The following is an 18,950-nucleotide window of genomic DNA, read 5'->3' as shown; positions in this document are numbered from 1 at the left end:
TTTTTATATAATATATTAAAATTCACATCATTATAACTTTGATATAAAAATTAAATTTGGTCACATCGATAGGAACTAACAAAATTGGTTAATTTTAAACAAAAATGGGACTAACAAAATTAACAAATATAAGGACCAAATTGAATATAGAACATTGATTTTGACACGTGACACGCGACTGGATTAGCACATGAACATTTAAAAAAAAAATTCAAAGAAATCACAAAGTAACACGTGACCGTTGCTCTTCATGAAATACAAAACCAAATTTAGAAAACCAAATTTAGGATTTATTTGATAAAATGTGACAATAATTGGACAAAAACTATTTTAACCTTGATTAATAGTTTGAGGCATCCGGCCTGTGCTAATATTTAAGCATCATTTTGTCCGATTTGAGGAGATGAGGTAACAATGGCTGTCTTACCTTGGTGCAGTCGCTGCGCACAATCGGTGGTTGTCTCTGTTGCCACCATTCTTGTGCTATTTCACCAAACTTGCAGTGCCAAGCATCGCACCTCCTGTCCATCTTCTTCGTGCGGCGAAATTCGCGACATAAGATATCCATTCCGACTGAAAAACGACCCTCGCGGTTGCGGCCTTCCCGGGTACGAATTTGAGTGCGTGAATAACAGAACACTGTTTACTCTGTTTTCAGGGAAATACTTTGTGGAGGAAATCAATTACGATAGGTATCAAATCCGGCTGATTGATCCGGGCGTTGTGAAGGACACTTCTTGCTCTTTTCCTCGCTATTTCTTGTGCACACGAAATTTCAGTGGATTTGATTATGATCCGCTGGCTATGTCTGGGGAGAAGTATGTGTTTGGGGAGGAGTATAAGTATAAGCCTGCAAAAGTAGTGTTTCTGAACTGCAGTAATGGAGTGAGTGATGATCCTCGATATGTGGAAGTGAAAGCCGACGGTTGTGATTCCGGGGGCCATATCTACGCCGTTCTGGTTGGCGGGGTTACCGCTGAGGGGTTTCCGGCGGTATTTACAGGGATGGACGTGAAGGTCGGGTGCAGATTGAAGGTTGCTACCTTCGCAAACTGGACACATGACAGGAAGGACTCCTGTGCTGTTATCCTCAAATCTCTTGAAGAAGGGTTTTGGTTGACTTGGTTACGACTTGCTTGTTGGGATCAGTGTGGAAAGGGTATGTCTTGCGCCTTCAATCAAACCACACAACAACTTCAATGCACCGATTGTGATATGTTCCACTTCTATATCCGGAATTGCGGTGAGAGTTGTTCTTCTACCTATGCCTCGTCCTTCCTAATCTTATCGTGTTCATTTCATCATTATTTATTTTAAAATTTCTAATTTTTATAAAATGGACAAAATTTAGAAATATAAATTTCAATAAATTGTGTTTTGATTAAAAACAATTATGTTTCAAAACATCATTGCGATAACGTGGTGAAGGTGTTCAGACTTTCCTTTCTTATATTTAAAAAAAATATATATTGTGAAATATAACTTCATTTTAAAAAAAAAAATAGAAAACAGATTTTTTTAATGCAATCTGTTTATAAACAATCTAGGTTCTAAAACACTATTTATTTATTTCTAGTAATTGTTTTAAAATTTACTAATTTTTGTTTTCAAAAATTTACCTGAAGGTAGAAAAACCTATAGGGTTGGTGTTAAGATTTAACTTTTTTATATTCTTAAAATTAAAAAAATTATATTGCTAAACAAAACCTCAGTTTAGAAAAATAGAAAGCAAAATTATATTTTTGAACTTTTTTTTTATTATGAATGTTCTAAAACACGGCTTATTTATTTCTTGTAAATTTTTTAAGATGTACTAATTTCCTAAAACATGGCCAATGCTGAAAATCATAGATAAAATTATATTAATTTCGAGATAAGCTTTCAAGTCGTTTGTACATAATTAAATATTAAATTAAATGATAATACTGCTTCTAAAAGTTATTTTATATGTAAATAATATAATATTTTAATTTACATGTTTATCTTTATATAAATATTTTCTTTTTATTATTTTAGGAAATTTATCACGAATTGAAGGATACCTTAAAGGTACGCGCACTAAACCATATGTCATCATTAACTTCTATCGAAACTATTTTCTCCATCCATAGTATTGTATTTATTTCTTAAAATTAAGTTTTAGGTAAAATTATAATTTTGGTTCCTTTACTCTTTTTATCAATGATTTTTTTTTCTTTCATTTTAATAACACTCCATTTAATTAATCCCTAATTAAAGAAAATATCATACAGATAATATAAGAGACAAAGTCCTGGAGTATAAATACTACTCCTTACAGTATCCAAGGCACTTAAAATGAAGTATTAAGGCACACCACGATGTCATAGACTAAACCAGATACAAGTTACACAGTACTTAAATAAACATCCAAAGAGCGAGCAAGATATTACATGGGCCATAGCCCTAAAGAATACTCAGACAAAACAGGATCTGATCCAAGATGATCTAGGCAGCGGAATCTCCATCACCCTGACGACCACGGGGAGTTCTTGCATCTGCTCACATCAATAAATTGATGATCATCTCAAAAAGAGACATAACAATCAAACAAGCAAAGGGTAAGCTAGAGCAGAAAATGATTTATCATACAGTTACATATAATTTCATAGTCTAAGATGCATATGTCAACCAATCATGTTATGACTTGCAAACAATACACTAGGACTCAAGACACGACTCATCTGGATACATATAATTAGTCGAATTCAGTGGATGTTTGCACTTATGATGGCCTTTACTGCTCTACCGAGCTAATTGTTCTAGTGTTTCATACCCCACACACAAGGTTAGCCCTTAAAGTATTCCAGGCCTCCTGCTACTCTCACCACTTGAGTCAGTACGCTCTACGTGAGACTAACTGACGCTTTAGAGTGTCAGGATGCAATCCTTACCTTAAATCCTTACTAAATTATATAAATGAGGCACCACCATGAACTCCCACTAACAAGGGTCATGGAATTACGTCCTAATCAACTGAGGCACCACCATGAGATCTCACCTAGAGATTCATGGAATTACGCCCTAACCCATAAGGCACCACCACGAAACTATCGTGGAATTACGTCCTAACCATACCAACATGTTCCATTAAACAATATAACATTCATGGTCATACCAATTCCATGTCACTTTGATAACCAACCATCCCATACATGTCTCATGCCAAAATCATACCAAAACTCATGAATCCAGCCCATAATATCAGAGATCTCATACATTTTCACATACCTCATACTTTAATTAGAGAAAACCAATCAATCATACCATCAATAACAAGCATGTGAGAAAATAGTACAATCTATGTCAGGTCTCGCTCAAGTAGGAGCCCTCGCTCAGGCGAGAGGAGTGCTCTCGCTCAAGCTGCAAGCTTTCGCTTAGGCGAGACTGCGAACAAGGCTCATGGGGGTTTTGCGAACCCTTGCGTAAGCGAGGCCATCTCGCCTGAGCGAGATGGTGTTTCGCTCAAAACTCAGTTTTTCCGCTTGAGCGAGTGTTCGAGCAAAAACCCCTGGGTGAGTTTCTGTTACTCTCACCTGGGCAAGACGAGCTCGCTTGGGCGAAAATAGCAGTTCTCTCCCACTGTTCTACGCCTTCAAAACTAGAAACAACCAAGCACTTCCATACAGATCATTCACACACGAATACAATCACTTTCCAAATTATTTTAAGCATGAAACAGATGGAAACAAACCACATACTTCAAAACATGAAAAGGATCTAGCTTCCCTTACCTGAAAAGAGCTAGCCTAACGATTCTGACACTTAAGCGAGTGAGCACGACAGTTTTGAGAATGGGTTTGGGAGTTGGAAAATGGTGAAAACATATTCCAATTGGGTTACCATGGTGAACCCTAGCTAGAATCACAGAAATCAAACTAAAGGAGAAGAATATGGACTGAAAATAACTTACATGAGTGTGGAAGAATGGGTTGAACTCACTTGAACTCGAATGAACTACAAATCCTAGCAAAGGAGTGTGGTTGTGCTAAGAGAGGGAGGCTGCTTTTCTGAAAGTGAGGGGAATGAGGGTGTTAGGACAGTTTAAGGTCTTTGGCTTCCTATGGACCAGCCCTAGGTCCAACTGGTTTGGAGCAACCTTTAAATATTATGGCAAAAAATATAAGTGGATCTTACAAGTAAACTTTAAAAAGTAATTTTCAACCAATTCTTAATTCTGTATATTTATTTTTTATTTTTTATTTTGATCCAAATGAACTCCACCTCAGTGTTAAAAGGTAACAACCCGAAAATAATTTATCGATTAAAAAATATGAAAATTGAAAATAAGTTTTTCACAACCAAGGAACTAAAATCATAGGAAAAAATATCGATGGATAAAAGAGATGAAAATTATAATTCAAACTAATTTGTATTTTCTGTAATTTAAATGAATTATATTGGAGTTCCCATAAAAGAGAAATTTTATAAATTAATATACATGTGTAACATCCCAAATTTGCACTACTAATCAAAGTTTTATACACTTCCTTAAGGCTTTTACGCAAACTTGCTACTGTCCAAATATCTTCACCGATATCTTTCTGTACTTATGTATAATATATGATCATAATAAATATTAAAAAAAAAAAATAAAATAAATTAGTGTAAATATAATAAACCATATTATACATTATCTTATAAAAGACAATCATTATTACAACCATTCAAACATATTAAACATGAATCAAATGTCTGCACCACACAAATAATAGTAAATGTATTAAAGAATAAATGCTAAAAATTAAGAAATAGTAGATGCATACAAATATATTTGCCTCTGACCATAAAAGTATTAAATTTAAAATGAAATAACAAATGATGAAAATAATTAATAGCAGAAATAATGGACATAAAAGAAAATCTCAAAGTTAGGTATATAAAAGTGCATACAATATTTAAAACAAAAATATAATGAAAAAAAATGAGCGCATAAATCAAAAGAAAACAGAAAAAAGAAAATTTAGTATATTTGTGTGTAAGGAAAGATAAACAAATATCCAGTTTTAAAACAGCTACACAAATAAATAAATAAATAAACAAATAAACAAATTGTTCTCTTAGATTTTTTTTAAACTACCTATGAGTGTATAGCAATGAAGAATGTCAAACTAATAAATGGCTAAAACTTACGCCTCAATGCAAACTTTTGTTCCTTTATCTTTATCTGTCTCACTCTTTTGGTTTTTACACTCCAACTTATTTTCTCCTTTTTCCTCTTCTTTTTCTCTTTTCTCTATGCCTCCTTTTCTATGTTTTTTATTTAGTTCAAAAAGAGGGGTTGAATATTTTTCGTCATGATAGTGTGCTTATACACACATATCGTGATACAAATGTAGTTCTAACCTCAATAAACAATATAAAGAAGAAATTAAACATGATGACAACATATTATAAAAAACAAATCATAATATAAATATGGGGATAACGGGTACGAACAATATAAAGAAGAAATTGAACATGATGACAACATATTGTAAAAAGATATTTATAAGTAACGGGTATGAATATTTTTAATACCCACATGTTAACAAGGCAGGTATATGTATCATAGTATCCATACTCGTGCATACCCGTACCCGCTATACTCTAATTTAAATTTTAAAAATAAAATAATGATTAAAATATTAACATATTGATTTTGAATGAGTTGTTTTTTTATCAATTAGTTTAAAAAAAAATCATTTCTTTGTAAACTATTATTCGATACTATTTAAATGAGTTATTTGAACTTTCTTTAAAATTTATGAATGTTATGTATTGTATTTTATTTGAATTTACGATTAAAATATGTTTTTAAATATTTATTTTTATTTTTTTTGTAAATACTTGCGGGTACTCGTGGATATCCGTGGATATTAAAAAATTATGCCGATACCAGCATAATGGATACCCGACGTATATGGATACGGGTACGGGCTAGATATTTATCTAGCGAGTAGGATACGGGAGAGTTACTACCCGTACCCTACCCACCCCGTTAACATCCTTAATCAAATCATATTAGACTAATTGATTTTAATTATTATTAGGAATGTTGCTTTAATTTATTAGAATCATACCTTCTCCTAATTTCAAAATATTTGTTGATAGTCTCAAAACATTTTTTGATAACGATATGGACAATATTGTGAGGGGTGCAAATAGCAAATAGTGGGGTGACGATTAGGAATGTCAACGGGGCGGGTAGGGTACGGGTAGTAGCTCTCCTGTACCCTACTCGCTGGATAAATATTCGCCTCGTGCTCATACCCATATCTGTGTGGGTATTCGTTATGCGGGTACCTGTATATTTTTTTAATATCCACGAATATTCACGAGTACCCGCGGGTATTTACAAAAAAAATATTTAATATTTAATAACAAATTTTAACCATAAATTCAAATAAAAATAAAATGCAGAACATTTATAAATTTCAAACAAAGTGAAAACAACCCATTTAAATAGTGTTGAATGACAATTTATAAATGAATGGAGATTTTTTAAAACCAATTGATAAAAAATAATCCATTCAAAATCAATGTGTTAATGATTTAATAAGTTTTGATTTAAATGAGAGTATACCAGGTATGGGTATCCACGGGTATGAATACTATGATATCCATACTCGCTCCGTTAACAAGCGGGTATAAAAAGTACTTGTACCCGTTATCTGCGGATATCCATTTTTAATATCCATTTTCCATTCGTTACTGGTTTTATCCGCGGATACCCCACATGTACAAATTTTTTTAACATTCCTAGGGACGATACGTTTAAAAAACCCTTAGCGTCGTGAGGAAAGGTTTGATAATTAAAAACAAATTGAGTTCTCCTTTATTTTTTTTTCTCTTTCCTCTATTTTCTCAGTTTTTTATTATTTATTATTTTTTCATTTTTATTTTTTTATATGTATTTTTTTATTATTTTTGTACTAAAATTAAAGTTTAAGTTTGCAAATCTCTACAGAAAACTTATTTTACCCTTTTTACCTACCACTAATTAAAAACATTTTTAATTTTTTAAATAAATGTGTTTACCTCAACGAAAAAATTAGTCTTGACATAAATCACAAGACAAAAATGAGTTAAAGTTGAACATTTGAATCACAAGTCCAACACAAAGCTATATTAACCTACTGTCAATGACTCAAAATATACCAAAATATAAAAATCACTCTAAAAGTAACTTACTAACACATTTTTATAAAAACTAGGATTTTTTCACAAAAATTTGAAAATGAATTAAAATCAAAGAATAAGAATAAAAGAACATGAAATTAAATATCAGAACCATGTCAAAATCAACACTTAACACACATACACACTTAAGACTTTGCACTCTTTGACAAACATACAGAAAACAAAAACTCAAAGCAACATCACATAATTTACATTGAACCATTATCTCACTACTTAGTTGTAACTGTTATGCCCAATAAGTACTATCCAAGGCCTCAAAAACTCTAAATTGGAGATAAACATCTCAAAAAAATTTCATCTAGTGAGTGATTTACTCATAATGATCAAGGCCTATTAGAGTTTTTTTTTTTTTTTTTTTTTCAAAAGCTCGTGCGACTGGTCTCAGATCGTCTAATGAGTAAGGCCTTCGAGCTCTTTAATATCTTAAATTTTGTTTTTTGGCTTGTGATTGGTTGAGTCACCAAGTGAGTTTACATAATCTCAAAGAAACATAACTGATATATCAAAGTGTCAATTTGGCTATCTGGACACTATATTCTTAGTTTTAAAAAAATAATTTGGTCTAAATTATGCCTCAAATAGAGAAGATTCATTAAAAAGATATATTTAGATCAATCAAATAAATTACTCATTCGTATTGACAAATCAAAATCAAGTTATTAATAATCCAACCACAAATTGAGTCACCAAAGTCATATCAACAAGTTAATTTCACATCGTACAAAAATAGATCATATAATTTCTATCATCAGATTATTCAATCAAACATTTTTAAAATAAATTACTAGTTCCCTTACATGAAATAACTTTAGGCAAAGTTAAATTCTACTACTACTCAAGTAATAGAGCTATATTCAGAACTAGAGACTTGGAACAAAGTTTCTAAACCTAACAAAAATTTAGTATTGATATAACAAGTTTAAAAGAGCATTTCTCTCAATTGACCTAAGATTGATAACAAAAATCATATAAAAGTAAGAGAAAAAGGAAACCATAGAGTAAACATAAACTTAGTTAGGATTTATAACCAAACAACAATATCCTAGATTGCTTACCTATTACGAGATGTCATTAGATTTTTAAATAGACGAGATATTGAGAGGAAAAGTTAGAAAGAAGAGGTAATTTTTTTATTTTATTTGATAGATAGAGAATGAAATATATGATGTGTGCGTGGGGTTACAACATTGTTTGAACAAGTTAGGTATCACACTTTATAGGTTTTATAATAAAATATTTTATTATTATTATTATTATTATTATTATTATTATTATTATTATCCGTAAACGTGTTTACATTACATTATTTTATTCAATTTGATTATATACACAGTTAATTACAAATAGATGAATTATCCCTTAACACTACTTTTTAACTTTTTAACCAATTACTTTTTTTACCACCATTATAATTTGATTATGATATTTTTAATGCTCATAAAAACATCGATTACAAATTAAAACATGAGTATAAAGTTGTTATTATACAGAATTCAGCATTTAACGTAATTTATAAACCATACATGTATTTATATATAATTAAACGAATTAGTATTAATTGAGGTTTTTTCTTGTCTTATATAAGTTAAAAAATTAATTTAATTTAATAATTAATTAATAAATTATATTATCACAGGTTAATTTTTCAATTTTATTTATTTTTTATTTATCTTATTCTCATTCTCGCAGGGTTTGGTTTTCATTTGGTAAACATTTTATAATTACTTATGGAACGTGAGTTACACGTCTTTTCACTTATATTTTATTATAATAAAAAAATAAAATTATAATTATAAAAATATAAATAATTTTTACAATTCTATTTTAGAGAATTTTTATTTAAATATGGGTAAATTTATTTTATTATAGATATTTATTTTAATTTAAAACAATTATTAAAATTAAAAAAATAGTTAAATTGAAAGAATGGTTAAATTTTAAAAGATGACTTAAAGGATAAAATTGGTAAAATGATTTTTTTTAAAAGAAATTATTACATATTAAAGAGTAAAATTAAAAAAAAAGTTGTATACAATATGTTTTATACAATGGTATAAATTAAAAAAATAATGTTCATTACTTTACTTTCATTTGAATGTGTTGTAACTTTAAATAAAAATGTCAATAAATATTCCAATAAGTTCATGAAATACAACACTATTATTACATGAAGATATTATTAAAAGATAAAAAAAAATGGGTGGATCACATAAAATTCGTGATAAAACTACACTATACATATACATATAGGTAAATAATCCTATTTTGAAAAAAAAAACTGAAAAATATAAAATAAAATAAATCGATGAAATCTACTTATATTCCATATGAATTTTATAAATTTATCATTAGCCAACTCTAACACTTTCCAAAAAAAACCTCAAAAACTTATTAGTGCTTTGTAAAGTTGTAACATCCTATTTAATAAATAAAGTTAATTAAATGAAACATCACATAGAATATAATATAAAGAGCAATACCATGGAGTATAAGTGTCACTCCTTATAATTATCCAAAATACTCGGAGAAAACTAAGGCACACTATGATCCCATTAACAAAACAGAAGAACAAGAATACGTGTTTGACAATTATCCAAAATACATGCTTATAAAGCAAGATAGTACATAGGCCACAATGCCTTAAAGAGTACTCGTAGCAGGGAATCCAACCCAAGATTAGCTACACTGCGGAGTTTTCATCACCCTGATGACCACTAGGGGTTTCCACATCTACTCACATCAATAAATTAATGATCATTACAAAAAGGAAAAACCACACACAAGAAGACAACACAAACAAGAAGGGTAAGCTAGAGTATAAATCAGTTCAACATCTTATGGAACATGGACACTTAAAACAAATCATATGCATGCAACAAGATAAGCAAACAATCATGTGATAGCAAACAAGCAAGACTCTAAGACTCAAATATTCGGATACATATAATCGGTCGGATTCACTAGATGCTTGCACTTGTGGTGGCCTCTCTACTCTGCAAAGCCATTGCTAATGGGTTTCACCCTACCATGCACAAGGTTAGCCTGACTAGGGCCTCCTACTACTCGCACCACTTGAGTCAGTACGCTCTACGAGAGACTAACTGACTCTTTAGAGTTTCAAGATGCAATCCTTACTTGAATCCTTACCTAATTATATAAGCTGAGGCACCACCATGAAACCTTACTAAGAGGTTTGTGGAATTACGTCCATTACATGAGGCATCACCATGAGATCTCACCAAGAGATTCTTGGAATTACGTCCTTTACATGAGGCATCACCATGAGATCTCACCAAGAGATTCCATTATGTCCTTTACATTAGGCCCCACCATGAGATCTCACCAAGAGATTCATGGAATTACGTCCAACCCATAACATAGCCATGTCTCACCAACCAATCATAGATTTATCATGCATACCAATCTCATACCAATATTCAACTAACCAACCAACAAATTCATGTTTTCCATTTCATACTCAATATAGCAAAATCTCATTCCCATTTAATCTCATACAATATACATGGCATCATACATCAGGCTTCTATGGTAAAACACTTTATCAGACGGGCAAGCAACCACATCAGAGAACCAATCAGAACTAGAGCACAAAACCTGCCTTAGTCTCGCTCAAGCTAGAAGTCCTCGCTTAGGCGAGAGAGGTTCTCTCGGTCATGCGAGCCCTTCTTGCTTAGGCGAGAGCTCGACCAGTGGAATAATGGCTTCTACGATTTCTCGCTCAAGTGAGACCTCCTCGCCTGAGCGAGATTACTCCTCGCTTAAAACGAAGGCTCATCGCCTGAGCGACAATTCGGGCAGAAATCCTGGGTGAGCTTCTGGTAGTCTCGCCTAAGCGAGGTATGCTCGCTTAGGCGAGAATATCAGTTCTTACCACTGTTCACGTGTGCAACAACCAGGCATTTGCAAACCACATCAAATTTATCATTATTCCAGGCAACCACAATAGCACACAAGCATCATACATACAAAACAAAGCTAAAAATAGGCAAATATGAAGGAACACGAAAACCTTAGCTTCCCTTACTTGGAAAATGCTAGCAAAAGACACTGACACCTAAGCAAATGAGCACTACAGCTCTAGGAGCAAATTCGTGAGCTGGAAATAATTGCACAAATTGAATACAAGGTTATCAAAATGAACCTTTGTTGGAACCATGGAAATAAAACCAGAGAGGTCGAGAATCAACTTATGTGGGATAGAAATGGGGTTTAGCTAGCTTGAAAAGGAACGGAGGCCAAACCCTAATAGAGCGTTGTTGTAGTTCTAAGAGAGGATAGGAACAACTTCTGAAAAGTGACATAATGAGAGGGTTCAGGCTGGTTTAGGGGTTTTGGAACCCTATGAGCTAACATTAGGCCCAATTGATTAGGGTAGGCCCTTAAATATTAGGGCAGACCCTTAAATATTAGGGCATAAAATAAGTGGACCTTACAAAAGTCTTTTTACTTTGAATGATTTAATATTAACTTTCTTTCTATGTTGTCTATATTAAATATTATATATTTATTATCATATTATATTATATTATATATATATATATATATTATATCAAATAAAATATAGAATATAAAATTAAATGGTTGACACTTTTTGGAGAAAATATAATATTATTGTTACTGGTCAACAATTTCTTTATAAAATATATTCAATTAAATATTTAAAATATTTAAATAACGCATTATTTTTGTGGAATATTTGTATCTCCAAAGTTTTTAATATTAAGCATTTTTTGTCTTGATGTTATGCATATTTTTTTTTTATTATTTATGAAGTGTTTTTTTTTTTTGTAGTGTTTTTTCTTAATATTATAGAAGGTAATAGAAGTTATTTATTTCTCCCTTTAATAATTTACTCAATATAATAAGTTAGTTGATTTTTTTTTTCATTATAACCAACTTATTTCTCTCTATATGTTTTAGGGTCATACACTTCAAATTTTGACTAAACTTAACTTCACAGGATTTTTCCAGAGAATAAAAATGACCAGACGTTCATTACCGGTCGAGAATGATTTGGGAGAAGTTATAGGTCAAGATATTCTACCAATATTCATAATAGCTAGATATTTATTTATATTTTCACTTTTGTTAGTGCTAATCATCTATAAATGGCGAAGAAGACATTTTTCAATGTATGAAAACATTGAAAATTTTTTGTTAGAAAACAACATAAATCCCATTAGATATGAGTATCGAGCGGTGAAGAAAATGACTAAAGATTTCAAAGTGAAGTTAGGAGAAGGAGGTTTTGGTTGTGTGTACAAAGGAAAGCTTCGAAGTGGGTTAGATGTTGCTGTAAAGATGTTGAGCAAATCCAAAGATAATGGACAAGAATTTGTAAATGAAGTAGCTACCATTGGAAGAATACATCATGTGAATGTAGTAAGTCTTATTGGATATTGTGTGGAAGGAAAAAAAACGTGGTTTAATTTTTGAATACATGTCTAAGGGGTCATTGGATCAATATATTTTCTCTAAAGAAGGAAGTGTTCCTCTAAGTTATGAAAAGATATATGAAATATCTCTTGGGATTGCTCATGGGATATTATATCTACATCGAGGTTGTGATGTGCAAATTTTACATTTCGTTATCAAGCCTCATAATATTCTTTTAGATGATAACTTTATTCCAAAGGTTTCAGATTTTGGACTTGCAAAGTTGTATCCTACAAAAGATGGATCCATTATTTTGACTGCAATAAGAGGAACATTGGGTTACATGGCTCCAGAATTATTCTACAAAAATGTAGGTGGAGTTTCTTATAAAGCTGATGTCTATAGTTTTGGAATGCTTTTGATGGAAATAACAAGTAGGAGGAAAAACTCAAATCCTCTTGCACAACATTCAAGTCAACATTATTTTCCTTTTTGGATTCATGATCAATTTAAAGAAGAAAAAAATATTGACATGAAAGATGCTTCAGAAATGGATAATATTCTCATGAAAAAAATGTTCATAGTTGCACTTTGGTGTATACAATTCAAACCAAGTGACCGTCCATCAATGAACAAGGTTGTAGAGATGCTTGAAGCAAAAGTTGAAACTCTTGAAATTCCTCCAAAACCTTCATTTTATCTTCATGAAATATTAGAGCATGGTGGTGCAATCTACTCTGATGAAACACCATGGAGTGATTCAATTAGTTCTAATGTGAATGTCGATACAAATATGCCTAATAAGTAATTTTTGGAATAGTTGATTTTGTAGAAGTTAATTATTACAATGGAAAGTGTGTAATTTAAAATTAAAGCTTATGCCTTATATATTGCTAGTTTATATTATGTGCGTGATTGTCTATAACTTTTTATTAGTGTCGATGTGCTTTTCTATATTTTTAGTTTTAATTTATACTCTTATCTTTAAAAATTAAATTTAATATTTCAAAGCTTTTGAAGAGATTTTAAAGAATAATTTTCTAGACAATTTAAAATTAATTTTGTTAATAATTTAAATATAGGGTTAAATATGTTTGGTCTCTTCAATTTAAGTGGAAATTAGAATTAGTTCCTCATTAAAAATTAAGACCAATTTAGTCTCTCGACTTTACCAATGCATAAATTTAGTCATTTTAACCAAAATTTGTTAAGTTTATTTGATTTTTAGAATGCATTTCATGATAATATTTGAGTTGTTTACACAATTTGACACATTTCTAAAGACAAGAAACTAATTCCAATTTTTATTGAAAGTTAAGAAACATAAAACATATTTAACCCTTTAAACATATTAGTTATTAAAAATTATCAAGAAACAATACACTTATTTATTAAATAAATTTCTTACATATAATAAAATATTAATATAAACACATTTTTCATTATTTAGGGATAAGGTTCTCATGGGATATGTACGAGGAAAGATGCATGAGAAAGGGGAAAAACATGAAATGACGTGCAAAGAGAAGGTGGAAGGTTGGTGTGGCCTACTATGTAGTGAAAGGGGGTGGGTGGGTGGGTCTAGAAGATGAGATTGGTGAGTTATGGTGATAAATATGATGTTGACTACAACAAAAATACTAAAACTTGATCATATTATCATTTTAAACAAGTGTTGAAATTTTTGTTTCTAAAGCTCTAATGTAATATTGATCGATCATTAAATATGCAAGGTGATTATTTTTCTTCTAATTTATCAAAATAGATAAACTTTTGAAAAACTATAAGAATGAGGAAGTTATGGTTTATGGTTAGAATTTACTTACTTTTTTTTCTATGTTCTGTCGTCTCACTACATTCCACTCCATAGTAAAAAATAATTATTTAATTATAGAAAATAAATTAAATTAATTCTAGGAGAACGATTCTATACCTAATTACAAGATATTAATTAGAATAATTATAGGAAAATAATTCCTATTGTATCACACCCCATAGTCGAAGCAGGAGGTTCAAAGACACTTAGACTAGTTTGAAAATCATTAAAAGGACAATCTCAATATGTTTTGTAAGTTGATGCTACACAAGATTTCCGGATAGATAAATGACACTAACATTATAGAACTACATCAAAGTAGCTTGAGCGAGAGGAAAATAAAGTTCTAGGAGAAGATTGCAGAGTCAACATGTTTCAGAAACAACATTGACAAAACCTCTATATTCAGCCTATGCATTTGAGCGAGAGAGTATGTTGACGCTTTGTAAATGTAAGGCCCTCTTTTTTCAGCCCCAATCTTTAAGGGTTGCCCCAAATCTAATGGGCCTAAGAGCTGGCCCAAAGGAGAAACCAAACCTTAAGTCTGCTCTAACACACTCATTCTACTCAATTTCAGAAACAACCCCTTTCCTTTAGAGCTACAGCCGTCTCTCTCTCTCCCTCTCTCTGATAGGGTTTGGTACCACCTTGGTCAAGCAAGTTCAAACCAGTTCATTTCTTCTCCACATAAGTGTTTCCTCATCCGTGCTTGCATTTTCTGCTACTGTTGCTCTGGGTAACTTATGTCCCTACTGTTCGTGTAATTTTTCCAGCTCCTTAAGCTGTTCCTTGAGCTGTCGTGCCCCACTGTTTAGAGTCGAGGTCTTGTTCAAGCCATTTCCAGGTAAGGGAAGCTAGGGTTCTTCATACATCATTGTATATTGGTTGCTTTACGCCTGTTGTAAGACCCGTGGAAATTAATTAACTAAATATTTAATTAATTAATAAATGCGTGTAGAAAGCGCCTTTATGGCATTAATTATTGTTTAGGGTGACGTGAAAAAGTACTAGCTCAAGTGGTTGAGAGTACTTGGTTTGTATGAAAGGACTTGGGTTCGAGTCCTATGTATGATGTTGATTTGTGTATATCATTAAATGTGAATTGGCATAGTGGTGGTGGCTGTTGCATTGTGAGTGGAAGGTCATGGGTTCAAACCTTGTTGGGCATAAAGAAGGCTTTATTTTTGCTAATTCTAGCTTAGAGTGGAGTTGAAAGGGCAAAGGTAAAAATCAGAGGGAGGAGTAGCCAAAGGGTTGAAAAACCTTAGTGAATAATGAATAAGAAATTAAAAACATAATTAAACCCATTTTTTTCGTTTACCCTTTAAACCCTTAATTAAGACACCTCCAAAAGGCCATTCTAAGGGAAAAGAAGGGTTTTGGCAGTGCTGGGAATTTGCTTTTAAGGGGAGCACGAGTTTGAGAGGGTGAATTGAGTTTTGGGGGTGCAAGGGTTGAAGCAAGAAGGGATTTTGAATCAAGGGGGTCCTGTCTTCACAATTGTTGAGCACTCATTCTAGGTTAGGGGTGTTGAGTTATGTGCATTTTTATCTGGTTGTATTCCTGCGTTTTATTCTCAATTGGGATTTTATATGTTGTGCTTTTTGCTATAAAGTATACTGCAATTGAGAATTTGGAAGAGAATATGGGTGCCAAGTCTTTTGGGTATGAAATAAGCAATGTGATGAGGGTTTCAGGTACTGTTTATTGAATCATGGTTATTTTATGCGGTTTGGGAATTTAAACTTGTGTAAAATGTGTTTTTAGAGTTCGAGATCCCCATGCTTAAGTGCCTGTGCCAACTTCAGAAATCCAATTTGTTGGGGAAGCTTTAGGCACATTTATTGCTTGGCCTAAAGCATTGATCATGCCATACTTTAGCCCACAAAAGGTATTATGACATCATGTTTTTAGTAGTTCAATCTTACAATTTATAAAACTTTTAACGTCACACCTTTCTAAATCTTTATTTCAGTCCACTCGTCCTGAAAAACAGCCGGTCTGACGTCCACGTGTTATACGTGAAGATGATGAAATGGCAAAAGCAGAAGATGATCCTCTAGAAAAGCTGCTTCTAAAATTACACAAGTTGAAAATAGGACCAGTAGAGCTAGAGTGGGAGTTAAAAGTATTTGGCCTCCATTGTCATGTCCCATTAAACCTGAATGATACACTAGAGATCATTACAGGAGACAAGATGTTAAATATTTTAGTCATACAACTATGGTGCATGTAAGATTTTTTTTTATTGTATTTCATATTTAAAACAAGGAATTGGTACCTTTTAATATTATACCTAACTGTCTTCTTGTAGGTACATGGACAAAGTCATTGTGGACCAAGGTCGATCTTCCGTCTATGGATTCATTGAACCTCACATAATTCAACCTTCGGGAAACTCACCTGACCACATCAAACTTTATTTGCAAACATGGATGGTTGAGTCAAATAGAGAGATCTACTTTGCACCATACATTGATTCGTAAGTGTTTTTGCTAATAATATTTTGTGAAGTATTATTAATTATTTTGGCTAAGTACTTGTGATTGATGGTAGGTATCATTGGCAACTTTGTCTCATCATTCCAAGACAATGCCTAGTTGTATGGTTTTGTTCATGCCATAGGAAGATTCCACCAGCTTTTAAAAACATGTTACAAGAGTAAGTATTATTTTTTTTTCAATCCTAACCTATGTATCTACTTAGTTATAAAAACTTACATATGTTTTATGTTTCCAAAATTTCATTAGAATTGTGGGTAAGCCTAGAGGCCAACAACTTAAAGTCATATATCCAAAGGTTAGAACTCATTCATTTTAAAGTTATTAATTTCTGTATGTCAACTTATGACTTTGATGTGTTTATTTTATTTGTAATGTTCGGTGTAACAAGCAAGAAGATTCATGGAAATGGGAATATTATGTCATGTCTTGGATAAGAACAATCATTCGAGCTGCAATTAAAGATGAATGGATAGAGGTAATTATATATATCTTTCACATATTATAAATCATATCAAACTTTAAAGAATGATATTCATACATAATGAAATTGTATTACTTTTTCAGCGATTCAAGAATCCATCACCTCTGCCAGATGACATTATCCACACACTAAGACAGGAATGGGCAGCATATCTATTGGAGAGATGGAGTTGATACCACATGAATTAGAACTCCTTTCAAAAACTTTATTGTACAAGAATTTCATGTTGAAACTTTTAGTTTGTTGTTATTTATATTAGTTTAGAATATATGTTGAAACTTAAGTTCTATTATATATAACTGTAACTCCAGAATTGTGCTAAAAGTATAATGAAATTGTTCTAGAAATTTTTTGATTTTCAGGTATATGGATGTTGTAAAAACAATCAAATTTTTTTAAAAAAAATGGAGCAGTTTGACGTTTGGTGTGCCATGACAAACGTTATTTAACGTCTGACCGTACCAAGGCCACGTTATTTAACGTCTGACGGGCTCTGATAGACGTTAAATTGCTCAAGTTTTTCCCTCATTTCAGTGCAAAAATTGACGTCTACTGTTATTGGCCCCAATGTTGGATAATGTCGGACTCTTAAAGGACCGACGTCAAGTGACGTCTACTATTTTTCTGATGTTATTTTGACGTCACCCGGTACGACGTCGGTGTTTGGGCAAACGTCAAAGGTCGGAAATGTCGGACGTTAAAAGGCTTTTTTGTGTTAGTGATTAACATAATCATTTCATTATCAACTACTCGACTATAGGAAAAATTTTCAGAACATTCAAGATTAGTGTACCTAACATCAACGTTCGATACATCAAGAAAAATAATTCATTTCCAAACATTACTAGTTTCAAAGACCTGGTGAAAAAAGTATTTAAGAAGTATGGATAATTTCTGCCAAATAGAGAGGAAAAAAATGGAATTAGAAGAGTGGAACGTTCCATACCCTCATAAAGTTCAATTAGGTTGAAATAAACAGTTGCATCATTCTCTCCCTTTCTCGTTTCACTCACTTTCCCTATATCATTCATCGCCTTTTCTGACCTATGCTTTCTGCGAGGAGAAACCCTTTTAATTCTCTACCTCCGCGATCCCTTGTATCTATCTTTGCTCCTTCTTCATCTTTTACTCATATCCTTCCTTGCTAGAAATCCTAGGCTTGGAAGATGTGACGGATGGCTTTGACAAATTTGAAGATAAAGGAGGAGGAGGAGGCAAGGGCAGAGTCGGGTTTGGGAATGTCGTTGTTGGATGCAGAAGAGGAAAAGTCGAAACCTTGTTTCAATCTTGCAGCACCCTTTCACCTTTAGAAACCTTTGTCGATTCTTCACAAACCCAAACATCACGCCTTCTCCTCTTTCTTTTAGAATGGGATATTGAGATATTCCTCACTTTTCAATTGCAAAATTCGCCACTACAGGTTTAGTGGTCGCAACTTCTTGAAAAACAAGTTATTGTACCACTGTATAAAAATAAAAACATAAGCAATTTAAATTGTGAACTCAATCATCAAGTGACTTTTGTCTAGGTTCTTCTCTTGTTTCTTCATCAT

The 18,950-nt window shown here is 32.1% G+C and overlaps 2 protein-coding genes across 3 annotated transcripts; both read left to right on the top strand.

Annotated features, from left to right (window-relative positions):
* The first annotated feature begins 350 nt into the window (after positions 1-350).
* On the top strand, positions 351-14,143 carry LOC114195038 (LEAF RUST 10 DISEASE-RESISTANCE LOCUS RECEPTOR-LIKE PROTEIN KINASE-like 2.1). 2 transcript variants are annotated; one of them, XM_085665800.1, is made up of 3 exons: positions 351-1,243; positions 2,017-2,049; positions 14,048-14,143. In XM_085665800.1, the coding sequence occupies exons 1-3, from the start codon at positions 415-417 to the stop codon at positions 14,110-14,112; spliced, it is 927 nt and encodes a 308-aa protein (XP_085521926.1). In that variant the 5' UTR covers positions 351-414; the 3' UTR covers positions 14,113-14,143. The 2 variants fall into 2 exon arrangements, with proteins under 2 accessions (XP_085521926.1, XP_085521925.1); XM_085665799.1 differs by lacking the exon at positions 14,048-14,143 and adding an exon at positions 12,182-13,468.
* A 417-nt stretch (positions 14,144-14,560) lies between these two features.
* On the top strand, positions 14,561-17,710 carry LOC146884366 (uncharacterized). The gene is made up of 7 exons (XM_085665273.1): positions 14,561-16,304; positions 16,389-16,645; positions 16,728-16,895; positions 16,970-17,074; positions 17,164-17,212; positions 17,306-17,392; positions 17,482-17,710. Exons 2-7 carry the CDS (start codon positions 16,449-16,451, stop codon positions 17,569-17,571), a joined length of 696 nt encoding a protein of 231 aa, XP_085521399.1. The 5' UTR covers positions 14,561-16,304; positions 16,389-16,448; the 3' UTR covers positions 17,572-17,710.
* The last annotated feature ends 1,240 nt before the right edge of the window (positions 17,711-18,950 follow it).

Source organism: Vigna unguiculata, chromosome 8, assembly GCF_037176805.1.
Source record: "Vigna unguiculata cultivar grain cowpea cultivar isolate G323 ecotype 2 chromosome 8, ASM3717680v1, whole genome shotgun sequence".
NCBI lineage: Eukaryota > Viridiplantae > Streptophyta > Magnoliopsida > Fabales > Fabaceae > Vigna > Vigna unguiculata.
This window is presented reverse-complemented; position numbering and strand designations above follow the sequence as displayed.